The 23,624-nt window shown below is 48.4% G+C and overlaps 1 protein-coding gene across 1 annotated transcript in view; it reads right to left on the reverse strand.

Annotated features, from left to right (window-relative positions):
* Positions 1-23,624, reverse strand: part of LOC309556413 (uncharacterized protein) — a gene marked incomplete at its 5' end in the record, with an annotated part of 208,272 nt that overhangs the window by 80,445 nt on the left and 104,203 nt on the right. The window contains one exon of the mRNA XM_082258879.1: positions 11,537-11,819. Within this exon, the coding sequence (XP_082115005.1) occupies positions 11,537-11,819 (283 nt within the window). The remainder of the gene's footprint in view (positions 1-11,536; positions 11,820-23,624) is intronic.

Below are 23,624 nucleotides of genomic sequence, written 5' to 3' on the forward strand. Positions count from 1 at the left end.
GTTACTCCTTCCATTTCAATATTATCGCTTGCACAGTGCTCCTTGGGATGTTTAAAGCTTGGGAAATCTTTTTGTATCCAAATACGGCTTTAAACTTCTCCACAACAGTATCTCGGACCTGCCTGGTGTGTTCCTTGTTCTTCATGATGCTCTCTGCGCTTTAAACGGACCTCTGAGACTATCACAGTGCAGGTGCATTTATACAGAGACTTGATTACACACAGGGGGATTCTATTTATCATCATTAGTCATTTAGGTCAACATTGGATCATTCAGAGATCCTCACTGAACTTCTGGAGAGAGTAATTTTGCACGCCCAATTTTTCAGTTTTTTATTTGTTAAAAAAGTTTGAAATATCCAATAAATTTCGTTCCACTTCATGATTGTGTCCCACTTGTTGTTGATTCTTCACAAAAAATTACAGTTTTATATCTTTATGTTTGAAGCCTGAAATGTGGCAAAAGGTCAAAAAGTTCAAGGGGGCCAAATACTTTCGCAAGGCACTGTATGTAAGCGGTATTTAACCACTTCAGCCCCAGAAGGTTTTACCCCCTTAATGACCAGGAAGAAGAAGAAATGACACTTCGCTACAATGTAAAGTAGTGAGTGTACAGCTCGTATAACAGTGTAAATTTGCTAAATATCTCAACACACAGGAAGGGGGGGCAAAAGAGTGAAAATACAAGAGTCCAATTGCCCCCCGAAACAATGCCAGAACAGGTCAGAAGCACAGAGGTTAAGAAATGATAAGCTCAGAGTCCTGTCTACAAATGCTCGCAGTTTAGGTAAAAAAATCAATGAACTTGGGTCAATAATGGCATCTGAGAATGTAGATTTAGTGGCTGTTACGGAGACATGGTTTAATGAAAGAAATGACTGGGACATAACCATACCAGGGTACTCTTTATACAGAAGAGACAGAGAAGGCAAGAAAGGAGGAGGAGTGGCCCTGTATGTGAAAGATAGCATTAAATCTAACTTAATACAAGTTGGTGAGGCCAACATAGAGTCAGTTTGGGTTACATTGCAGTTTGCTAATCATGCAGTAACTCGTGTAGGTGTGATATATAGACCACCTGATCAAGTTAAAGAACTAGATGATCTACTAGTTGAAGAAATAGCTAAAATGACAATGAAAGGAGAAGTTATCATTATGGGAGATTTCAATCTTCCAGATATAAACTGGAAAACCAAAATAGCAAATTCTACCAGGAGTACAGATATTCTAAATTCCCTACTGGGGTTGTCTCTGCAACAAGTGGTTGAGGAGCCAACCCGGAGGGAGGCCATTTTGGATTTGGTATTCACAAATGGGGATTCGGTATATGATGTCATTGTAGGCGAAACCTTGGGATCTAGTGATCACCAGTCAGTGTGGTTTAATATAAGAACTGTGAAAGAGTCACACCACACAAAAACAAAAGTTTTAGATTTTAGAAAAACAGACTTTTCAAAAATGAAATTAGTGATAAATGAGTCCTTATCAGACTGGAACGGATTACATGGAGTCCAGGAGAAATGGGACTACTTAAAAGGTGCATTATTGAAGGCAACAGAAAATTGCATTAGACTTGTCAGTAAAAGCAAAAAAAGGAAGAGGCCACTGTGGTACTCAGCAGAAGTGGCCCAAATCATTAAAAATAAAAAGCTAGCATTTTGTAATTATAAAAAAATCCAGAGCAATGAAGATAAGGAAATCTACAAGATTAGGCAGAAAGAGGCCAAGCAAGTTATAAGAACTTCTAAAGCGCAGGCAGAAGAAAAACTAGCTCAGTCTATGAAAAAGGGGGATAAGACATTCTTCAGATATATAAATGAAAAAAGGAAATTAAAACAAGGAATAACTAAATTAAAAACAAAGGACGGAAGGTATGTAGAAGAGAATAAAGGGCTAGCCGACTGCCTTAATGAATACTTCTGTTCAGTTTTTACAGAAGAAAAAGAAGGAAAAGGACCTCCACTTGAAAGGATGACTAATGAATCGTTTGATGCATGTGTCTTTACAGAGGAAGACGTTCTAAGATTGCTGTCTAAAGTGAAGACAAATAAGTCACAGGGTCCTGATGAGATACACCCAAAATTATTAAAAGAGCTTAGTGGTGAGCTGGCAAAACCATTAACAGATTTATTTAACCAATCATTAGTAACAGGAGTCGTCCCGGAAGATTGGAAATTGGCAAATGTCGTGCCCATTCACAAGAAAGGTAGTAGGGAGGAAACGAGCAACTATAGACCAGTGAGTCTGACATCAATAGTAGGCAAATTAATGGAAACCCTATTAAAGGATAGAATTGTGGAACATCTTAAATCCCATGGATTGCAAGATGAAAAACAACATGGGTTTACTTCAGGGAGATTATGTCAAACAAATCTTATAGCTTTTTTTGACTGGGTGACTAAAATAATAGACGGTGGAGGTGCAGTAGACATTGCATATCTAGATTTTAGTAAGGCTTTTGACACTGTCCCACATAGAAGACTTATCAATAAACTGCAGTCATTGAGCATGGACTCCCATATTGTTGAGTGGATTAGGCAGTGGCTGAGTGACAGACAACAGAGGGTTGTAGTCAATGGAGAACATTCAGAACAAGGTCATGTTACCAGTGGGGTACCTCAGGGATCTGTACTGGGACCAATTTTGTTTAATATCTTCATAAGTGATATTACAAAAGGCCTCGATGGTAAGGTTTGTCTTTTTGCTGATGACACAAAGATATGTAACAGGGTTGATGTTCCTGGAGGGAAACACCAAATGGAAAAGGATTTAGGAAAACTAGAAGAATGGTCAGAACTCTGGCAACTGAAATTTAATGTGGATAAGTGCAAGATAATGCACCTGGGGCGTAAAAACCCAAGGGCAGAATATAGAATATTTGACACAGTCCTGACCTCAGTATCTGAGGAAAGGGATTTAGGAGTAATTATTTCAGAAGACTTAAAGGTGCGAGGACAATGTAATAGAGCAGCACGAAATGCCAGCAGAATGCTTGGATGTATAGGGAGAGGTATAAGCAGTAGAAAGAGAGAAGTGCTTATGCCGCTGTACAGGGCACTGGTGAGACCTCACTTGGAGTATTGTACGCAGTACTGGAGGCCATATCTCCAGAAGGATATAGATACTCTAGAGAGAGTTCAGAGAAGAGCTACTAAACTAGTACATGGATTGCAGGAAAAAACTTACCAGGAAAGGTTAAAGGACCATAACATGTATAGCTTGGAAGAAAGAAGAGACAGAGGGGATATGATAGAAACTTTTAAATACATAAAGGGAATCAACTCGGTAAAGGAGGAGAGCATATTTAAAAGAAGAAAAACTACCACAAGAGGACACCATTTTAAAATGGAGGGGCAAAGGTTTAAAAGTAATATGAGGAAGTATTACTTTACTGAGAGAGTAGTGGATGCATGGAATAACCTTCCTGCAGAAGTGGTAGCTGCAAATACAGTGAAGGAGTTTAAGCATGCATGGGATAGGCATAAGGCTATCCTTCATATAAGATAGGGCCAGGGACTATTCATAGGATTCAGATATATTGGGCAGACTAGATGGGCCAAATGGTTCTTATCTGCCGACACATTCTATGTTTCTATAATGTTTAACTGCTTTCTGACCGTCCAAAGGTCGAAAGACGGCTGCAGTGTGGTTGTCTAGTTCTGGGAGGGCGTACATGGACGTCCTCCCAGAATAGCGCTCCCCTGGGGCGCGCACACGGGAGTGTCTGTGATCGCCGGGTCCCGGGGACCCGACGCATCACGGATCACGGTAAAGGGCCAATGAGAGCGGTCCTTTACCACGTGATCACTCCGTCCAATGACGGAGTGATCACTTCACAACAAACCGGCGCATGCCCGGTTCATTTCTCTCCTCTCCTTGCACGCTGTACACAGCAATCGGTACAGCGTGCGAGGAGAGGAGAGAAACTGCAGCTGCAAGCCTCCTCTGCCTCAACCATGCCCCATCCATGTCTAATCTGTGCCCAATTAGTGCCTAATCCGTGCCCCATCCATGCCTAAACCTTGCCCCATCCATGCCTAATCTGTGCCCCATCCATGCCCACCCATGCCACCTCAGTGCTCATCAATGCCACATCCTTGCTCATCCGTGACACATCCGTGCTCATCCGTGCCTCATCTGTGCCCGCCCATGCAATCTCAGTGCTCATCCATGCTCATCCATCCCACATCTGTGCCCGTCCATACCACCTCAGTGCTCATCCATGCCACATCCATGCTCATCCATCCCACATCTGTGCTCATCCACGCCACGTCAGTGCTCATCCGTGCCACATCCATGCCACATCAGTGCTCATCCGTGCTACTTCAGTGCTCATCCGTGCCACGTCAGTGGTCATCCATGCCACGTCAGTGCTCATCCGTGCCACATCAATGCCACGTCAGTGCTCATCCATGCCATATCAGTGCTCATCCATGCCACATCAGTGCTCATCCGTGCCACATCAATGCCACGTCAGTGCTCATATGTGCCACATCCATGCCATGTCAGTGCTCATCCATGCCACATCCATGCCTCATCAGTGCTACATCCGTGCCACATCAGTGCTCATCTGTTCCACATCCATGCCACATCAGTGCTCATCTGTGCCACACCCATGCCACTTCAGTGCTCATCCGTGCCACGTCAGTGGTCATCCGTGCCACATCAATGCCATGTCAGTGCTCATCCATGCCACATCCATGCCATGTCAGTGCTCATCCATGCCACATCAATGCCACATCCATGCCATGTCAGTGCTCATCTGTGCCACATCCATGCCACGTCAGGGTGCTCATCTGTGCCTCACCCATGCCACGTCAGTGCTCATCCATGCCACATCCATGCCACGTCACAGCTAATCCATGCCACATCAGTGCTCATCAGTGCCACATCCATCCCACATCAGTGCTCATCAGTGCCACATCCATGCCACGTCAGTGCTCATCCGTGCCACATCTAAGCTCATCAGTGCCACGTCAGTGCCGCATCCATGCCACATCAGTGCTCATCAGTGCCACATCCATGCCATGTCAGTGCTCATCCATGCCACATCAGTGCCACTACAATGCTTATCAGTGCCCTACAGTGTCTCAGAAAATTGTAATGGGAAGTCAGGAAATTAAAGTGCTCCCTGCATGTTGGGCCTCTGTATGTGGTCAGGCTGTGGAAAAGTGTCACATATGTGGTATCACCAAAATCAGGAGGAGTAGCAAAATGTATTTTGGGGTGTCATTTTTTGCTATGTACATGCTATGTGTTAGAAATGTCTTATAAATGAAAATTGGTCTGGTTAGGAGGGGGGTTTAAGTGCCCAGTGGGTTAGTGGTTAAACTGCTGGCAACAATGTGTTAAATTTGGTGTTATCGCTCTCACTCTCTCATACTGGTCACTGGAAGTTCAACATGGCACCTCATGGCAAAGAACTCTCTGAGGATCTGAAAAAAAGAATTGTTGCTCTACATCAGGGGTGGAGAACGGGGCCGTACAGAATAATCAACTTAAAAATTTGTAGTCGCCATTTATATGATGTCACACCACTTTTTATACTTGTAATAACTAACTATCCAGTGTGTGCTAACACTTTCACCTCCCTGACACTGACTATCCTCTGAGTTGGTCCTGACTGGGAAAGCAAAGCAGTCCTGAAAAAAAAAATGCATGCCAGCTATGTAAGTTTTTGTGTCATGGTAGATGCAAAAACACAAGCTCACTGACACACACATTGCTCACTACAGACAAGCTCATTGGCACACATATGCTCATTACACAGTCTGCAACTGCCCTCAACACAATCTACAATCCCCACAATGCAATCTGCGATCCCCCAATCCCCAAAACACAATCTGCAGTCCCTCACCCCCCAAAAAGCACAATGCAATCAATCACCCCCCAAAAAACACAATCTACAATCCCCCAACCTCCCAAAACATAATCTGTAATCTCCCCTTAAAAAATCTGCAATCTGTATTCTCCCTCAATCCCCCAAAACACAATCTGTGATCACCCAGCCCACACAACACAATCTCCAATCCTCCAATCTCCACAATATAATCAGACCGATCATGTGAAAGGGGCCTAATGCTGCTTTCACACAGATGCACTGCAGTTTACTTGCTGGCAGGTACTGTTGGCTGGTACTGTCAGGGGTTACTGCTGGCGGGTACTGCGTGCTGGTTCTGTTGGTGGGTACAGCTGGCTGGTACTGCCGGTGGGTACTGCTGGCTCAGGCTGGTACACTGCTGGCTGGAACTGCTGTGGGTATGGCTGTGGGTACTGCTGACTGGTACTGTGCTGTGGGTACTACTGGCTGGTACTGCTGTGGGCACTGCTGGCTGGTACTGATGTGGGTACTGCTGGCTCAGGCTGGTACACTGCTGGCTGGTACTGCTGGCTGGTACTGCTGTGGGTAGTGCTGGCTTGGGCTAGTGCTGCTTGCTGATACTCTGCTGTGGGTACTGTTGGCTGGTACTGCTATGGGTACTGCTGGCTCAGGCTGGTACTGCTGGATGATACTGCTGTGGGTACTGCTGGCTCAGACTGGTACTGTTATGGGTACTGCTGGCTCAGGCTGGTACTGCTGGATGGTACTGCTATGGGTACTGCTGGCTCAGGTTGGTTATGCTGTGGGTACTTCTGTGGGTACTGCTGGCTCAGGCTGGTACTGCTGGATGGTATTGCTGTGGGTACTGCTGGCTCAGGCTGGTACTGCTGTGGGTACTGCTGGCTCAGGCATGTACTGCTGGGGGGTAATGCCATGGGTACTGCTGGCTCAGGCTGGTACTGCTGGGTGGTAATGCTGTGGGTACTGCTGGCTCAGGCTGGTATTGCTGGGTGGTAATGCCCTGAGTACTGCTGGCTCAGGCTTGTACTGCTGGGTGGTAATGCTCTGGGTACTGCTGGCTCAGGCTGGTAATGCTGGGTGGTAATGCTCTGGGTACTGCTGGCTCAGGCTGGTACTGCTGGGTGGTAATGTTCTGGGCACTGCTGACTCAGGCTGGTACTGCTGGGTGGTAATGCTCTGGGTACTGCTGGCTGGTACTGCTGTGGGTACTTCTGGCTCAGGCTGGTACTGCTTGCTGGTACTGTGCTGTGGGTACTACTGGCTGGTACTGCTATGGGTACTGCTGGCTCAGGCTGGTACTGCTGGATGGTACTGCTGTGGGTACTGCTGGCTCAGGCTTGTACTGCTGTGGGTACTGCTGGCTCAGACTGGTTCTGCTGGATGTTACTGCTATGGGTACTGCTGGCTCAGGCTGGTACTGCTGTGGGTACTTATGTGGGTACTGCTACTCAGGCTGGTACTTCTGGATGGTACTGCTGGCTCAGGCTGGTACTGCTGTGGGTACTGCTATGGGTACTGCTGGCTCAGGCTGGTACTGCTTGGTGGTAATGCCGTGGGTACTGCTAGCTCAGGCAGGTACTGCTGGGTGGTAATGCCATGGGTAGTGCTGGCTCAGGTTGGTACTGCTGGGTGGTAATGCCCTGAGAACTGCTTGCTCAGGCTGGTACTGTTGGGTGGTAATGCTCTGGATACTGCTGGCTCAGGCTGGTACTGCTGGGTGGTAATGCTCTGGGTACTGCTGGCTCAGGCTGGTACTGCTGGGTGGTAATGCTCTGGGTACTGCTGGGTGGTAATGCTCTGGGTACTGCTGGCTCAGGCTTTTACTGCTGTGTGGTAATGCTCTATGGTACTGCTTTGGTTTGTGGCCATCATTATTTTCCAGCACCGCCTTAACCCTCTTGGGCATGGAGATCACCAGAGCTTCTTCCACTCCTCCATGATGACATCACGAAGCTGGTGGATCTTAGAGACCTTGCACTCCTCCACCTTCCATTTGAGGATGCCCCGCAGATACTCAATAGGGTTTAGGTCTGGAGCAGTGGCGGCTGGTGCGTTGGGGGCGTCCGGCCCCCTAATCTATATGCGGGGCGCCGGACGCATGGAGTTCAATGGGGTTTTTTTTTTTTAATCACCTGATTAGAGCCAGAGGCTCTAATAGGCTTCAGAAAAGGGTGGACCCAAGGTGCACAGCAGTGCGCCCCGAGCCCACCCATTGTGTGACAATAGCGAATGAAAATTCGCTATTGTCACACGGATCCTCCTCCTGGCCAATCAGGAAGCGGGTCCGAGACCCTCTTCCTGATTGGCCGAAAGGCAAACGCATGCCATTGGCCGAGGAGGAGACGGGAGGACTCGAGGAGACGCCGGGGGACTGAGGAGAAGACGCCGCTGCAGGTAAGTCTCTCTGCATTGAAGGGGACACAGCACGCTGGTCACTGCATTGATGGGGGCACGCTGGTCACTGCATTGATGGGGGGCACGCTGGTCACTGCATTGATGGGGGGCACGCTGGTCACTGCATTGATGGGGGGGCACGCTGGTCACTGCATTGATGGGGGGCATGCTGGTCACTGCATTGATGGGGGGCATGCTGGTAACTGCATTGATGGGGGGCCCGCTGGTCACTGCATTGATGGGGGCACGCTGGTCACTGCATTGATGGGGGGCATGCTTGTCACTGCATTGATGGGGGGCACGCTGGTCACTGCATTGAAGGGGGGCATGCTGGTCACTGCATTGATTGGGGGGCATGCTGGTCACTGAATTGATGGGGGGGCATGCTGGTCACTGCATTGAATGGGGGCATGCTGTGGTAACTCTGCATTGAATGTGGGCATGCTGTAGTAACTCTGCATTGAATGGGGGCATGCTGTAGTAACTGCATTGAATGGGGGCACGCTGTAGTAACTCTGCATTGAATGGGGGCACGCTGTAGTAACTCTGCATTGAATGGGGGCACGCTGTAGTAACTCTGCATTGAATGGGGGCACGCTGTGGTAACTCTGCATTGAAAGGGGGCACACAATACTTTGATTACTGAAGGCCCCTTTCACACTTTTGTGACCTCAAAGTCATGCAATTTTTTGCTGCAAAGCAATGCCTATTCGATTTTTTCTGTTTGTGCCCCTCCAAAAATTTTAAGCACCAGCCGCCACTGGTCTGGAGATATGCTTGGCCAGTCCATCACCTTTACACTCTGCTTCTTTAGCAAGGCAGTGATTGTCTTGGAGGTGTGTTGGGGGTCGTTATCATTATAATACTGCCCTGCGGCTCAGTCTCTGAAGGGAGGGGATCATGCTCTGCTTCAGTATGTCACAGTACATGTTGGCATTCATGGTTCCCTCAATGAACCGTAGCTCCCCAGTGCCAGCAGCATTCATGCAGCCCCAGACCATGACACTCCCACCACCATGCTTGACTGTAGGCAAGACACACTTGTCTTTGTACTCCTCACCTGGTTGCCGCCACACACGCTTGACACCATCTGAACCAAAAAGGTTTATCTTGGTCTCATCAGACCACAGGACATGGTTCCAGTTACTCACATCCTTACTCTGCTTGTCTTCAGCTAACTGTTTGCAGGCTTTCTTGTGCATCATCTTTAGAAGAGGCTACCTTCTGGGACAACAGCCATGCAGACCAATTTGATCCAGTGTGCGGCATATGGTCTGAGAACTGACAGGCTGACCCCCCCCACACACACACCCCTTCAACCTCTGCAGCAATGCTGGCAGCACTCATACATCTATTTCCCAAAGACAACCTCTGGATATGAAGCTGAGCATGTGCACTCAACTTCTTTTGTCGACCATGGCGAGGCCTGTTCTGAGTGGAACCTGTCCTGTTAAACCGCTGTATGGTCTTGGCCACCGTGCTGCAGCTCAGTTTCAGGGTCTTGGCAATAATCGTATAGCCTAGGCCATCTTTATGTAGAGCAACAATTCTTTATTTCAGATCCTCAGAGAGTTCTTTGCCATGAGGTGCCATGTTGAACTTCCAGTGACCAGTATGAGAGAGTGAGAGCGATAACACCAAATTTAACACATCTGCTCCCCATTCACACCTGAGACCTTGTAACACTAACGAGTCACATGACACTGGGAGGGTAAATGGCTAATTGAGCCCAATTTGGACATTTTCACTTAGGGGTGTACTCACTTTTTTTGCCAGAGGTATAAACCTTAACGGCTGTGTGTTGAGTTATTTTGAGGGGACAGCAAAAGTATACTGTTATACAAGCTGTACACTCACTACTTTACATTGTAGCAAAGCGTAATTTCTTCAGTGTTCTCACATGAAAAGATATAATAAAATATTTACAAAAATGTGGTGAGGGGTGTACTCACTTTTATGAGATACTGTGTGTGTGTGTGTGTGTGTATATATATATATATATATATATATATATATAGGTCCTGGATGGGTGCTATATAGCCCCGATATTTGGGTTATGGTCTTTTTAAGGGAAGTGTGGCAGTACTCAGGGGGTCACCCAGGACGGGTGAGGAATTCCCGGGAATAGCCTAAAACAGGAGAGGACTGACTCACAGTTCTCTCTGGGTTAATAGAGAAATATTTGGGACCTGGGATTTTGGAGACCCTGAAGTGATATTTGGGTGGGAAGGGGTCTCCACCTCTGACTACGAGGATTCCAGCACACACAGGGTTAAGAACCTCCAGGAAGCAGCTCTTAAAGCGGTAGTATACCGCTTTTTTACACTTTTACCTACAAGTAAGCCTATAATAAGGCTTACCTGCAGGTACAATTAATATCTCCTAAACCGGCACGGTTTAGGAGATATTTGCAGTGCATGCAGCTGCTCACGCGAGCGGCGCTCTGAAGGTCCTGCGTTCCGGGAGCTTGCCGGAAAATCACTCCCGCACGCTCCTCATCGCGGCTCCGGCGAATCACAGCGCCGGACCCGCTGAACCCGGAAGAGACGGAGGGACCGAGGGATCATGGCAGCGCCCGCAGCGATGTCCGGGGGTCCATGTCGCAGCCATGTCCGGGGGTCCGTGTCGGGGCTTCGTTCAAAGGTAAGTAATAGCTCACTATGCCTTTGTCTTGCAGGTTTTTTTTTTTTTGTTTGTTTGTGTTTTTAGGTGTACAACCGCTTTAAAAGACAGGAAGTAGTGATAGGTGTGGTGGTGAGGAGGAGTTGGTGTATGCACCTGTTTGGGGAAGCTGTGAGTTTTGGCTGGAGGCTGCAGAAAACAGGACTTAATAAGGACTGTTAAACCTTGGGGCGAAGATTCATCTACAAACCGCATGTGCTTTACTTTTCCTTCGTGCTGAAGATAAGCGGACTTTATTTTTTGTATTTTTGTGCTGGTGTGCTGCTGGAAGCCTTATTTTGTTTTATGTGCTGAATAAAAGCCTTTTTGTTTAAGTTTAACGGTTTTGCACCCAGTCCTGTGGAGCTACAGTCCCCCCAAACATTACAATATATATAGACACAATCTAGTCATGCAATAATGTCTCTTATTTTGGGTTCAGGGTGGTGCTTAGGGCCTGTGTCATCAGTATTTTGTCTCCTACAAGTCTTTGAGAATGCAAACCTCTCTTGAAGCAGGTTATTGCAGATCAGCAGAAGGTAAAATTCTGAATGATCTCAGAAGCCTTTCAAACTGATGCAATCGACACAAGCCCAAAGCCCATTGACACAATCCCTTACAGTGTCCCTGTGGTACTTACACTGGGTTGTTATTGTCTGGAGAATTTCCAATTCGGACCTCAAGACCTCTCATCCGCTCCAAACAGCAATCGGACCGGCCAGAGACTACAACGACATTCACTTTGTATTTCTGTTTCAGGTCTAACTTCCACCAGGGTGATGGTTCTAAATTAGTGTGGGTACAGAAGCCTTTATACCAGTCGGTTTCGTTCACACCATCAATGGCCTTACTAGCGTAACCAATAGGCTGGAACTGGAAATCAGAACTCTGCGAGGCTTCCCCGCTTCTGGCGATATTTGTGGCTGAAGAAAGAAAAACAAAACACACTCAGTGATTATACATCTTGTACAAAGTATTTCCATTGTTCTAAAGGGGCCTTCACCAAGAAAATAACGGTAAGGTCAAATATTTGCTGAGACAGTTGGGTTGATTTACTAAAGGCAAATATACTGTGCACTGCAACTACATTTACTCTAAATCTGAGGGGAAGCTCTGATGATTTCTATCATCCAGCAATGTGCAAGCAAAAATGCTGTATTTTCCTTGCATGTGATTGGGTCCTCTTTGCAAAGTGAAGCTTTACCTCCAGGGCTTTTTTCTCAGAGAATAGTTGCAGGAACTCCTCCCTTCTGAGTCATCCCTTGACTCCGCACCCTACCCACCTCCAAGCACTGTCCCTTGGTTCCACCTCTTACCCACCTCCCAGTACTGTCCCTTGGTTCCACCTCTTACCCACCTCCAAGCACTGTCCCTTGGTTCCACCTCTTACCCACCTCCCAGTACTGTCCCTTGGTTCCACCTCTTACCCACCTCCAAGCACTGTCCCTTGGTTCCACCTCTTACCCACCTCCCAGTACTGTCCCTTGGTTCCACCTCTTACCCACCTCCAAGCACTGTCCCTTGGTTCTACCTCTTACCCACCTCCAAGCACTGTCCCTTGGTTCCACCTCTTACCCACCTCCAAGCACTGTCCCTTGGTTCCACCTCTTACCCACCTCCAAGCACTGTCCCTTGGTTCCACCTCTTACCCACCTCCAAGCACTGTCCCTTGGTTCCACCTCTTACCCACCTCCAAGCACTGTCCCTTGGTTCCACCTCTTACCCACCTCCAAGCACTGTCCCTTGGTTCCACCTCTTACCCACCTCCAAGCACTGTCCCTTGGTTCCACCTTTTACCCACCTCCAAGCACTGTCCTTTGATTCCACCTCTTACCCACCTCCAAGCACTGTCCCTTGGTTCCACCTCTTACCCACCTCCAAGCACTGTCGCTTGGTTCCACCTCTTACCCACCTCCAAGCACTGTCCCTTGGTTCCACCTCTTACCCACCTCCAAGCACTGTCCTTTGATTCCACCTCTTACCCACCTCCAAGCACTGTTCCTTGGTTCCACCTCTTACCCACCTCCAAGCACTGTCCCTTGGTTCCACCTCTTACCCACCTCCAAGCACTGTCGCTTGGTTCCACCTCTTACCCACCTCCAAGCACTGTCGCTTGGTTCCACCTCTTACCCACCTCCCAGTACTGCCCCTTTTAGAGAATACAGAACCAAGTATCATTTTGTGGTGTATTTTGTATAGAATTTGTTCATAACAAGAAAGGCAATAAAATAGATCTAGCCACAATGGACACCAGTGGTGGCCGCTCATGAGGGGTACAGGGGCACCGCCCCCCTAATCCATGCGCCTGGCCCCTAATCTCCATGCAGGGTGCCAAATGCATGGATTTCAATGTTTTTTTTTTTTCAAGCACATGATTAAAGCCTGAGGATCTAATTAGCTTCAAAAAGGGTAGGCTCTGGGCGAAGAGGACTGCGCTCCAAGCCCACCCAATTGTGTGACATTAGTGAATTGATATTTGCTAATGTCTTTCTGCTTCTCCTCCTGGCCAGTCAGGAAGTGGATTCTGAGACCCGATTGGCCGAGGGGAAAAGCAGCCGCTGGGACTCAGGAGGAGATGCTGGGGCCGAAGCCATGACCTGAATGGGATACGTTCAGGGCTCGTGGAAGGCATGGTGGGTGACAGGCGAATGAAGCGGCAATCGAGTGAGTGATCAATCAATGGGGGGGGGGGGGTGGGGGAAGTAAGGGGACCAGGTTTGTTTGCGGCCGCTCAAACAAAAATTGAGCACCAGCCACCACTAATGGATACCCCAGAGACAATAGATCCACCCAAGCAACAATGGATTCAGCCAGCATCAATAGACCCTCCAGCAGCCAGCAACAATAGGCCCCTCCCTCAACAGTAGATCCCTCCCAGCAACGATTAACCTCCTGCAACATGGGACCCACCCCAGCAACAATAGACCCCCCTATTTTCTCATTCCTTGGATTTATCGGTTTCGTTTTTTTCTTCCTTTCCACTTCCACTCTCCACCTTTTGCAGTTATGCAGCTTTTGGTGGGACAGGAGCCTTGTCGCCACCCCTGTTCCGCCGTCTATGACTTAAATGGTGCGATGTACGAGTGTTTACACATGTACATCCTACCGGAAGTGAAGTAAAGGGGCGGTCCTATGCTCCGGTCCTGCCATCTCCGGATGTGCGCGGCTCTCTTTGGGAGACATATCCGCCCACGCCTCTGGCCAAAATGATGTGGCACGGAGGTCGTGGGGGTGGAGCTCTCAATGGGTGGCCATTTCTCTCCCCCATATATACATAAGGGAGAGATGGAGTGAGTCCTAGGGGACACCTCCACCATCTCCCCGCCGGATAGGCTGTAATTGCTGTGATCAGATCAGCATCCCCAGGAGCTGGAACTCTATGACAGGAAGGTTAGTTACCAATTTGAATATTGGAACACCCCCCGTTTTGTTTGGTTTGAATACTCATGTTTTTCTCCTGCTGTTTACATTTTTAAGGAAACATATGCAATGCTAGTTCTGGTTGGAACAACTCCATTGTTTTTTGCTATTCTGCAAGCCCCCTCTCAGGAGACTCTGTGGTGCCCTTTATCCTTGCTTTTTTAACCACAGTGCACTTTCACCCCCTTCCTATCCAGGCCAATTTTCAGCTTTCAGTGCTGTCACGCTTTGAATGACAATTGCGCGGTCATGCTACACTGTGCCCATATGAAATTTTTATTATTTTTTTCACACAAATAGAGCTTTCTTTCGGTGGCATTTAATCACCTCTGGGTTTTTTATTTTTTACAAGAAAAAAGACAAAAAATTTTGAAAAAAAAAAAAGTTTTTTTATTTTCTGTGAGTAAATTTTGAAAATAAATAAAATTTTCTCCTTCACTGACGGGCACTGACGGGCAGCACTGATGGGCACTGACAGGCGGCACTGATGGACACTGATGGGTGGCACTGATGGACACTGATGGGTGGCACTGATGGACACTGATGGATGGCACTATCAGTTCCCTACACTCAGTGCCCATACTGCTGCCAGTCAGTGCCCATTAGTGCCTAGATGAGCAGGCACTGATGGGCACTAACTGGCAGCACTATAAGCACTGATGGTGGGCACTGATGGCGGGCACTGTGGGCACTAATGGTGGGCAGTTATGGCACTTTATTTCACTCTTGTGTAATCAGGGCACTGGTGATCAGTGCCCTGATTACATTTCCCTGTGTCCCCTATGAGAAGGAGCCGCTGATCGGCTCTCCTCGCCTCACAACGCTGACAGTGTGAGCCGAATAATGGCACTTCCTCATTTACATGTGACCGGCTGTGATTGGACACAGCCGATCACATGGGTAAAGAGTCATGTATGTATGTATGTATGTATGTATGTGTATATATATATATATATATATATATATATATATATATATACAGTATATATACATAAAAAGTACAGAAAAGATGCAGGAAAGGGCACTGGGGGCAAACTAATGTGAGTTTTTATTTTATTTTGAGTAGTATCAGTGTGTTTGGTGTGTTTTACATTTTGAATTTGCCGCCGGTTCCACCCCCCTGCGAACGTCACGTCGCAGGAGACGGAAGCCGGGGCATGGAGACGATCGGGAGGAAGAACCGCTGGGACACATCGCTGGATCCCGGTGACAAGGTAAGTAACCCTGCTTACAGGATCCAGCGATGCTTCTGGCGGTACCCCGAGTGTGGCTCGGGAGTTACCGCTTTTGGCTCTGACATTTATTCCCGAGCCACGCTCGGGAATACCGCTAAGAAGGTTAAATATTCAATGTGTACAATTTCTGTTAAAATATTTTTATACTTGATTGTGCTATGAATTTTGTCTTTTGATGAATATCCTTGTATACTTATTATGCTATGTCTCCTAGCTCCAACGGAATCCCCTGAAGAAGCTGAATAGCGAAACATGTAGCGATTCCTTGGGTATGTTTGCACATTAGAACCTGTTGATCCAGGCACAGGAGATTGACCATATTTTTGGTCCCTAGACCCTGTGAATTGTCAGACCACATATGGGTTCTTTTTGTTTAGGAGTATGTTTTTTCACTGTTGTGCTTATTCTTCTTTTGTGATGTTTTTTATGTAATTTTATACTAATAAATTTTTTTATACATTTACACTACCTAAGATTGTGTGTTTTAGTGAGATTAATCAGTGGTTGCCTATAAAGTCCTACTATCCTTGGGGGTTATTGTTCCTTTCCCCCCCTTATTTTTGTTCATTTGTTTTATGGGATGTGGCACCAATACATTTTGGATCACGTCTCAATTTTTGCATATACCTCCCTAGCAACAACAGACCTTCTTCCTTCCGCAAAAAAAGATCCCCTCCAGGAACAATAGATTCCCCAGCAGCCAGCATCAATAGACCCTCCAGCAGCCAGCAACATTAGAATCCTCCCTCAACAGTAGGCGGTTCCCCATCCGGAGAGGACGATCGTGGATACCTGTTTGGAGCTTACACAAAGCACCTACTCTATGGGTCTATATGGGAGACTCTTAGTCAGAGCTCTCTACCAGTACTGGCTCTGCTGATGACAACCAGGCACATACTATTCCTTGGCTGCTACATTTCCAAGGCTTTTCTACCTACCAACTCTATCAGGCTCCGACAAACCCACGACATCCTCTCCATTACTTACAAATATTGTTGAGACAGTTGTCTCGTTCTATAAAACTGTACAGAGTATTTCATTAATATGCTCCAGATGAAGCTTTGAAAAAGGCGAAACATGTTGAGCAATTGAACATATGCATAAGATCTATTGAATACGGCATCAGCTGGTCTGGCTGGACGGCTATTGTTCCCTCTGCAATCCGTCGGCAAGACTTCCCTGGTGTCAAGTATCCTCATCCTTTAAGGATTTGTATGAATTTTCTCTACCTCTGTATAGAATTGATACTCTAATAACTGCTACATAGTTGTATAAAGTTTCGGGCTTGTTTTCAAGTCATATTTTTATATTCAATACCTCTCTTTTCCTGTTTTTATATGAATTTAAATAAAAAGTTATTTTTTAACCTGAATTGCCAACAAAATCCTTGTCTCCCAATCCTCCATGCTCCCTCAACAGTAGATCCCTCTCAGCAACGATTGATCCCCTGCAACATAAAACCTACCCCAGCAACAATAAATCCCCCCACCAGCAACAATAGACCTCCCCAGTAAAAATAGGCCCCTCCCTCAACAGATCCCTCCCCGTGACAATTAGACCCCTGAAACATAGGACCCACCCCAGCAACAATAGGCCCCCCTGCAAAAATAGATTCCCCCCTGCAACAACAGATTGCCCAGTAGCCAGCATCAATAGACCCTTCAGCAGCCAGCAACAAAGACCCCACCCTCAACAGTAAATCCTTCCTAGAACCAACTGACCCCCCAGCAACTTGAGACTTGCCCCAGCAACAATAGATCCTCCATGAGCAACAGAAGACCTCCCCAGCAACAATAGACCCCCTTCCTCTGCAAAGAAAATCCCATACAACAACAATAGATTCCCCAGCAGCCAGCATCAATAGACCCTTCAGCACATCCCAGCACTTCTTGCCATTACATACATTCAGTTCTGGAGGTGCCGGAACTGCTCTCCCCCCACAATCCCCGCTGAAAAAAAGCCATGTTTGCCTTATTTACTAAGCTCTGGAGCAACTGCACTTGCAATGCACAGTATTTTTGCCTTTAGTAAATCAACCCCATTGTGTAATGTAATCTATTAATTGCCTATAATTGTTATTCTGCAATGTTGATAATATATTAATTAACAATAATAATACAATTATTATTAATACTACTACTACTAATAATAATAATTACATAAAGCTTTATTAAATCTCTATTTAAAAATGACATAGTATAGATCTGCATTTACTCTAATGTTTGCCTTCTGCTTTCTTCCTGTCACCTCCAGTGGCGGCTGGTGCTCAAAATTTTTGGGGGGGGCGCAAACAGAAAAATTTAATAGGCATTGCTTTGCGGCAAAAAACGCTGGAAAAAATTGCGTGACTTTGAGGTCACAAAAGTGTGAAAGGGGCCTTCAGTAATCAAGGTATAGTGTGCCCCCTTCAATGCAGAGTGACCAGCGTGCCCCCTTTCAATACAGAGTGACCACCGTGCCCCCTTTCAATGCAGAGTGACCACCGTGCCCCCTTTCAATGCAGAGTGACCAGTGTGCCCCTTTTAATGCAGAGTGACCAGTGTGCCCCTTTCAATGCAGAGTGACCAGCGTGCCCCCTTTCAATGCAGAGGGACCAGTGTGCCCCCTTTCAATGCAGAGTGACCAGCGTGCCCCCTTTCAATGCAGAGTGACCAGCATGCCCCCTTTCAATGCAGAGTGACCTGCGTGCCCCCTTTCAATGCAGAGTGACCAGCGTGCCCCCTTTCAATGCAGAGTGACCAGCGTGCCCCCTTCAATGCAGAGTGACCAGCGTGCCATGCCCCCTTTCAATGCAGAGTGACCAGCGTGCCCCTTTCAATGCAGAGTGACCAGCATGCCCCTTTCAATGCAGAGTGACCAGCGTGCCCCTCCTAATGCAGAGTGACCAGCATGCCCCTTCTAATGCAGAGTGACCAGCATGCCCCTTCTAATGCAGAGTGACCAGCGTTCCCCTTTCTAAGCAGAGTGACCAGCGTGCCCCCTTTCAATGCAGAGTGACCAGCGTGCCCCTTTCAATGCAGATTGACCAGCATGCCCCTTTCAATGCAGAGTGACCAGCGTGCACCTCCTAATGCAGAGTGACCAGCATGCCCCTTCTAATGCAGAGTGACCAGGGTTCCCATTTCTAAGCAGAGTGACCAGCGTGTCCCCTTTCAATGCAGAGTGACCAGCGTGCCCCCTTTCAATGCAGAGTGACCAGCGTGCCCCCTTTCAATGCAGAGTGACCAGCGTGCCCACTTTCAATGCAGAGTGGCCAGCGTGCCCCCTTTCAATGCAGAGTGACCAGCGTGCCCCCTTTCAATGCAGAGTGACCAGCGTGCCCCCTTTCAATGCGGAGTGACCAGTGTGTCCCCTTTCAATGCAGAGTGACCAGCAAGCCCCCTTTCAATGCAGAGTGACCAGCAAGCCCCCTTTCAATGCAGAGTGACCAGCGTGCCCCCTTCAATGCAGAGTGACCAGCGTGCCCCCTTCAATGCAGAGTGACCAGCGTGCCCCCTTCAATGCAGAGTGACCAGCGTGCCCCCTTTCAATGCAGAAAGACCAGCGTGCCGTGCTCCCTTTAATGCACAGAGACCAGTGCACTTACCTGCAACAGCGGCTTCTCCTCAGTCCCCCACGTCTCCTCGAGTCCTCCTGCCTCCTCCTTGGCCAATGGCATGGGTTCACTTTTCGCCCAATCAGAAAGCGGGTCTTGGACGCGGTTCCTGATTGGCCAGGAGGAGGATCCGTGTGACAATAGCGAATTTTCATTCACTTTTGTCACACAAATCGGTGGGCTAGGGCGCAGTGCTCTGCGCCCCGGGTCCACCCTTTTCTGAAGCCTATTAGAGTCTCTGGCTCTAATCAGGTGATTCAGAAAAAAAAAAACCCCACTGAACTCCATGCGTCTGGCGCTCCGCATGTAGATTAGGCGGCCGGACACATGGAAAGGGGGGGGGGGGCGGCGCCCCTGCGCCCCCAATGCACCAGCCGCCACTGGTCATCTTGCTTTAGTGCGATATTAAATCGATGTTTTTTTTTAAAACATGTTATACTTACCTGCTCTGTTGCAGTGGTTTTGCACAGAGTAGCCCTGATCCTCCTCTTCTCGGGTCCCATGCTGGCGCTCCTGGCTCCTCCCTCCTCCTGGGTGCCCCCAGAGCAGGCACCAAGCAGGTACACTCCTGAACCCCCTCTGTGTGTCCATTCACACATGGAGCCACGGCTCAGCCCCGCCCCCTCTGTCTGCTGATTTTCTCACTGGCTGTGATCGACAACAGCTGGAGTCAATGGTTCCCACTGCTGCCAAAAGCCAATGAGGAGCGCGAGTCCTCGGAGAGGCATGGCTCTCGTGGACATTGCTGGATCAAGAAGGGGCTCAGGTAAGTATTTGGGGGGGCAGCTGATAAGTTGAATATTATATATGAAGATCATATTGTTTGAAAAATATTATAATGTATACTATACTACTACTACCGTGTTTCCCCGAAAATTAGACCGGGTCTTATATTGATTTTGGCTACACACTAGGGCTTATTTTCAGGGGATGTCTTATTTATTTACGGTATGTACAATGATGATCTTAAAGTGATTGTAACCCTAAAATATATAAATAAATATCCTGATCCTTTAAGCATGATAGACAGCACAGTGCTTGTGTTGTGTCATTTAGCCCTCTCTATGTTCTGAAAAAAAAACCTGGAATAAAACAATAAAATGTTAAAAAAAAGTTCTTGTGTCCCCTGCCTTCTCTCCCACTGTCAGCTCAGGAGTCAGCATTGTGACATTCTGTAATGCCAAAAATAAACCTTGGATAAAGTCATTGTAAAATTATGTAATTGATTTTGTAAAAAGATTATGTAATGTGTGATGTGTATCTCCTTTTGTAACTTTATTGTGGAAAATATCTTCTTAACAGCACCGCTGGGCGCTCACGTGACCCTCCGGAGCTCTACTTTCCCTCTCCGAATACTGCAGAGGGAGGGGCTACGATCCCCGCTGATGTCAGCCCCGCTCCAAGCACTGCAGAGGGAGGGACCACTGATGTCAGCTGGGAGGAGAGGAGAAGACCTCCGGCGGGTCACGTGAGCATCCAGCAGCGCTGTAAAACGGAATTTTTGTAAAATCTTACCTGTAAAATTCCTTTCTCTGAGTCCTCCGACAGTCGCCGCCATCTTCATATTCGTCACAATGGGGTATTAGACTTTGCTCCGAAGGAGTAGCTAGGCAACAGAATATGTTAACATTAAAGCTTTTAACATATCCCACCCCCAGGGGGTGGTCCCCTCAGTCAATACCCTCCTCCTTCCTGCATCCATATCTCAGTTTCAGTGGAATAGCAGTAGAGTATACAACCAAACCCCAAAAGAGGGGCGGGGGCGGCGACTGTCGGAGGACTCAGAGAAAGGAATTTTACAGGTAAGATTTTACAAAAATTCCGTTTTCTCTTATGTCCTCCGACAGTCGCCGCCATCTTCATATTCGTCACAATGGGGACGTCCTAAAGCAGTGCAAACATGAGGGGTGGGAAACGCAGCCGCGCCGTAAGGCAACGCAGTCTCCACATCAAAGAAAGGAACCTTACCAAAGGAAGGAAACCAGCTGGGCAACATGAAAAAAACTTGCTCAACAGGAGCAACAACCCAGGAAAAGCAAATAACCCAGGGATAAAACACGTATCCCAAAACAGCCAGGAGTCCAAAACAAGGGACCCTAAGGAACTGCCGCACTAAGAACCTTGCGGCCAAAGGAAGCATCCGCCGATGCCTGAACATCTACTTTATAGAATTTTGTGAAAGTGTGCACGGTCGACCAGGTCGCCGCCTTACACACCTGGGCCACAGAAGCCCCATGACGACAGGCCCAAGATGTACTCAGAGATCTAGTAGAGTGCGCCTTCACAGGCATAGGGGAACTTTTCCCTGCAAAGCATATGCCTGTTCAATGGTCTGTCTGATCCATTTGGCGATGGTAGAAGCCGACGCCGCCATGCCCTTCCGAGGACCTTCCGGAAGAACAAACAAAGAGTCCGTCTTGCGAAAAGACTCAGTCGATTTAAGGTAAACCCTGATCGCCCGAACAACATCCAAGGAGTGCAACCTCACCTCCTTCGGATGCTTAGGCTTTGCGCAAAGCGAAGGCAAAACAATATCCTCATTGAGATGAAATTCCGAAACTCGCTTCGGAAGAAAAGAAGGGTTAGGTCGCAAGACCACCTTATCCAAATGAATAACCAGATACGGAGACTTGCAGAACAAAGCCGCCAGCTCCGACACTCTACGAGCCGAAGTGATCGCCACCAAAAAGGCGACCTTTTTGGACAACATAGACAACGAGATCTCCCTGATCTGTTCAAAAGGAGCACGTTGTAACACGGAGAGAACGAGATTCAAATCCCAAGGAGGCAGAGGTTCCCTCCTAGGAGGGACCAGATGTCGCACCCCCTGAACAAAAGTGCCAACCAAGGGGTTAGAAGCCACAGGACGTTGAAAAAGAACGGCCAGCGCAGACACCTGACCCTTGACCGTAGCCAGCGCCAAACGCTGGTCGACACCCGTTTGAAGGAAGGACAACACTCGAGAAACCGAGTACGTGCGAGGTGAAAACCCCCTGGACTCACACCAGGCAAAATAGGCCTTCCAAGTACGGTAATAGACCTTCCCCGAGGAAGGCTTCCTCGCGTTGATCAAAGTGTGAATGACCTCAGGGGAGAGACCCCTATCCTTCAGGACCTCGGTCTCAACAGCCACGCCGTCAAAGCCAGCGACTGTAAAGCAGGATGGAATATCGGCACTTGAGACAGGAGATCGTCTCGAAGAAGCAGACGCCAGATTCACGAGGTCCGCGTACCAGGACCGGCGAGGCCAGTCCGGTGCCACAAGAATCACCGTGCTGCGTTCCGAGTGCAACCTGCGAAGGAACCTGGACAGCAATTGAATCGGTGGAAACGCATACATCAGTCGGTACTGATGCCATGGGGCCACCAACGCGTCTGACGCGTCTGCCCGAGGGTCGCGCGTCCTTGCCACAAACTTTTTCACCTTGTTGTTCAGACGAGACGCGAACAGGTCCACATCTGGAAGACCCCACTTCGCGCACAACATCTGGAAGACAGCCGGATGGAGAGACCATTCCCCCTGATCCAGGGTCTGGCGACTCAGATAGTCCGCCTGCCAGTTCTCCACCCCCGGAATGTGAACTGCCGTTATCGCCGGGACGTAAGTCTCGGCCCAAGATAGAATGTCGGCTACTTCCCGAGCCGCTCGGGCACTCCTGGTGCCCCCTTGGTGGTTGATGTAGGCCACCGCCGTGGCATAGTCCGTCTGCACCCGAACCGGACAGCCCTGCAGCCGGTCCGTCCAACGACGAAGGCAGAGATTTATCGCCCGCAATTCCAGAATGTTGATCGGAAGGGAGGACTCCCCCTCCGACCAAGTTCCCTGGGCGGACAGAACGCCCAGAACACCACCCCAGCCCGACAGGCTGGCATCCGTGGTGATCACTGTCCACGAGATAGGACGAAAGGACTTGCCCCCTGACACCATCGGGGACTGGAACCACCACAGAAGATCCCTTCTGGTGCGATGGCTCAACGAGATCTGAAGATCCAGAGATTGCGGTCGCCCGTCCCACCTGGACAGGATCTCCGCTTGGAGACCCCGCGTGTGGAACTGGGCAAAGGGGATCGCCTCAAAGGCCGAGACCATCAACCCCAGACATCTCATGCACGTCCGCAGTGACGAGTGTGGAACGTCCCTGAGGGACCTGACTTCCTCCTGAAGAGTCTTGAGTTTGTCGTCCGGCAGGAAGACCTTCGCCTGGACCGAGTCCAGGATCATTCCCAGGTAGTGAAGACGAACCGACGGACCCAGTGTCGATTTTGGAAAATTTATCGTCCAACCAAACTCCTGTAGAGTTTGCATCGTGACGGACAGGTCCTTCTCCAGACCCTGGCTGGTCGCAGACCGAACCAGAATATCGTCCAGATACCCCAGGACAGAGATGCCCTGGGCTCTCAACAAAGCCAGAACCGGTGCAAGCACCTTGGTGAAAACCCGCGGAGCCGAGGCGAGACCAAAAGGTAACGCCACGAAT

This window comes from Pelophylax lessonae, assembly GCF_965119305.1.
Source record: "Pelophylax lessonae genome assembly, chromosome: 5".
NCBI lineage: Eukaryota > Metazoa > Chordata > Amphibia > Anura > Ranidae > Pelophylax > Pelophylax lessonae.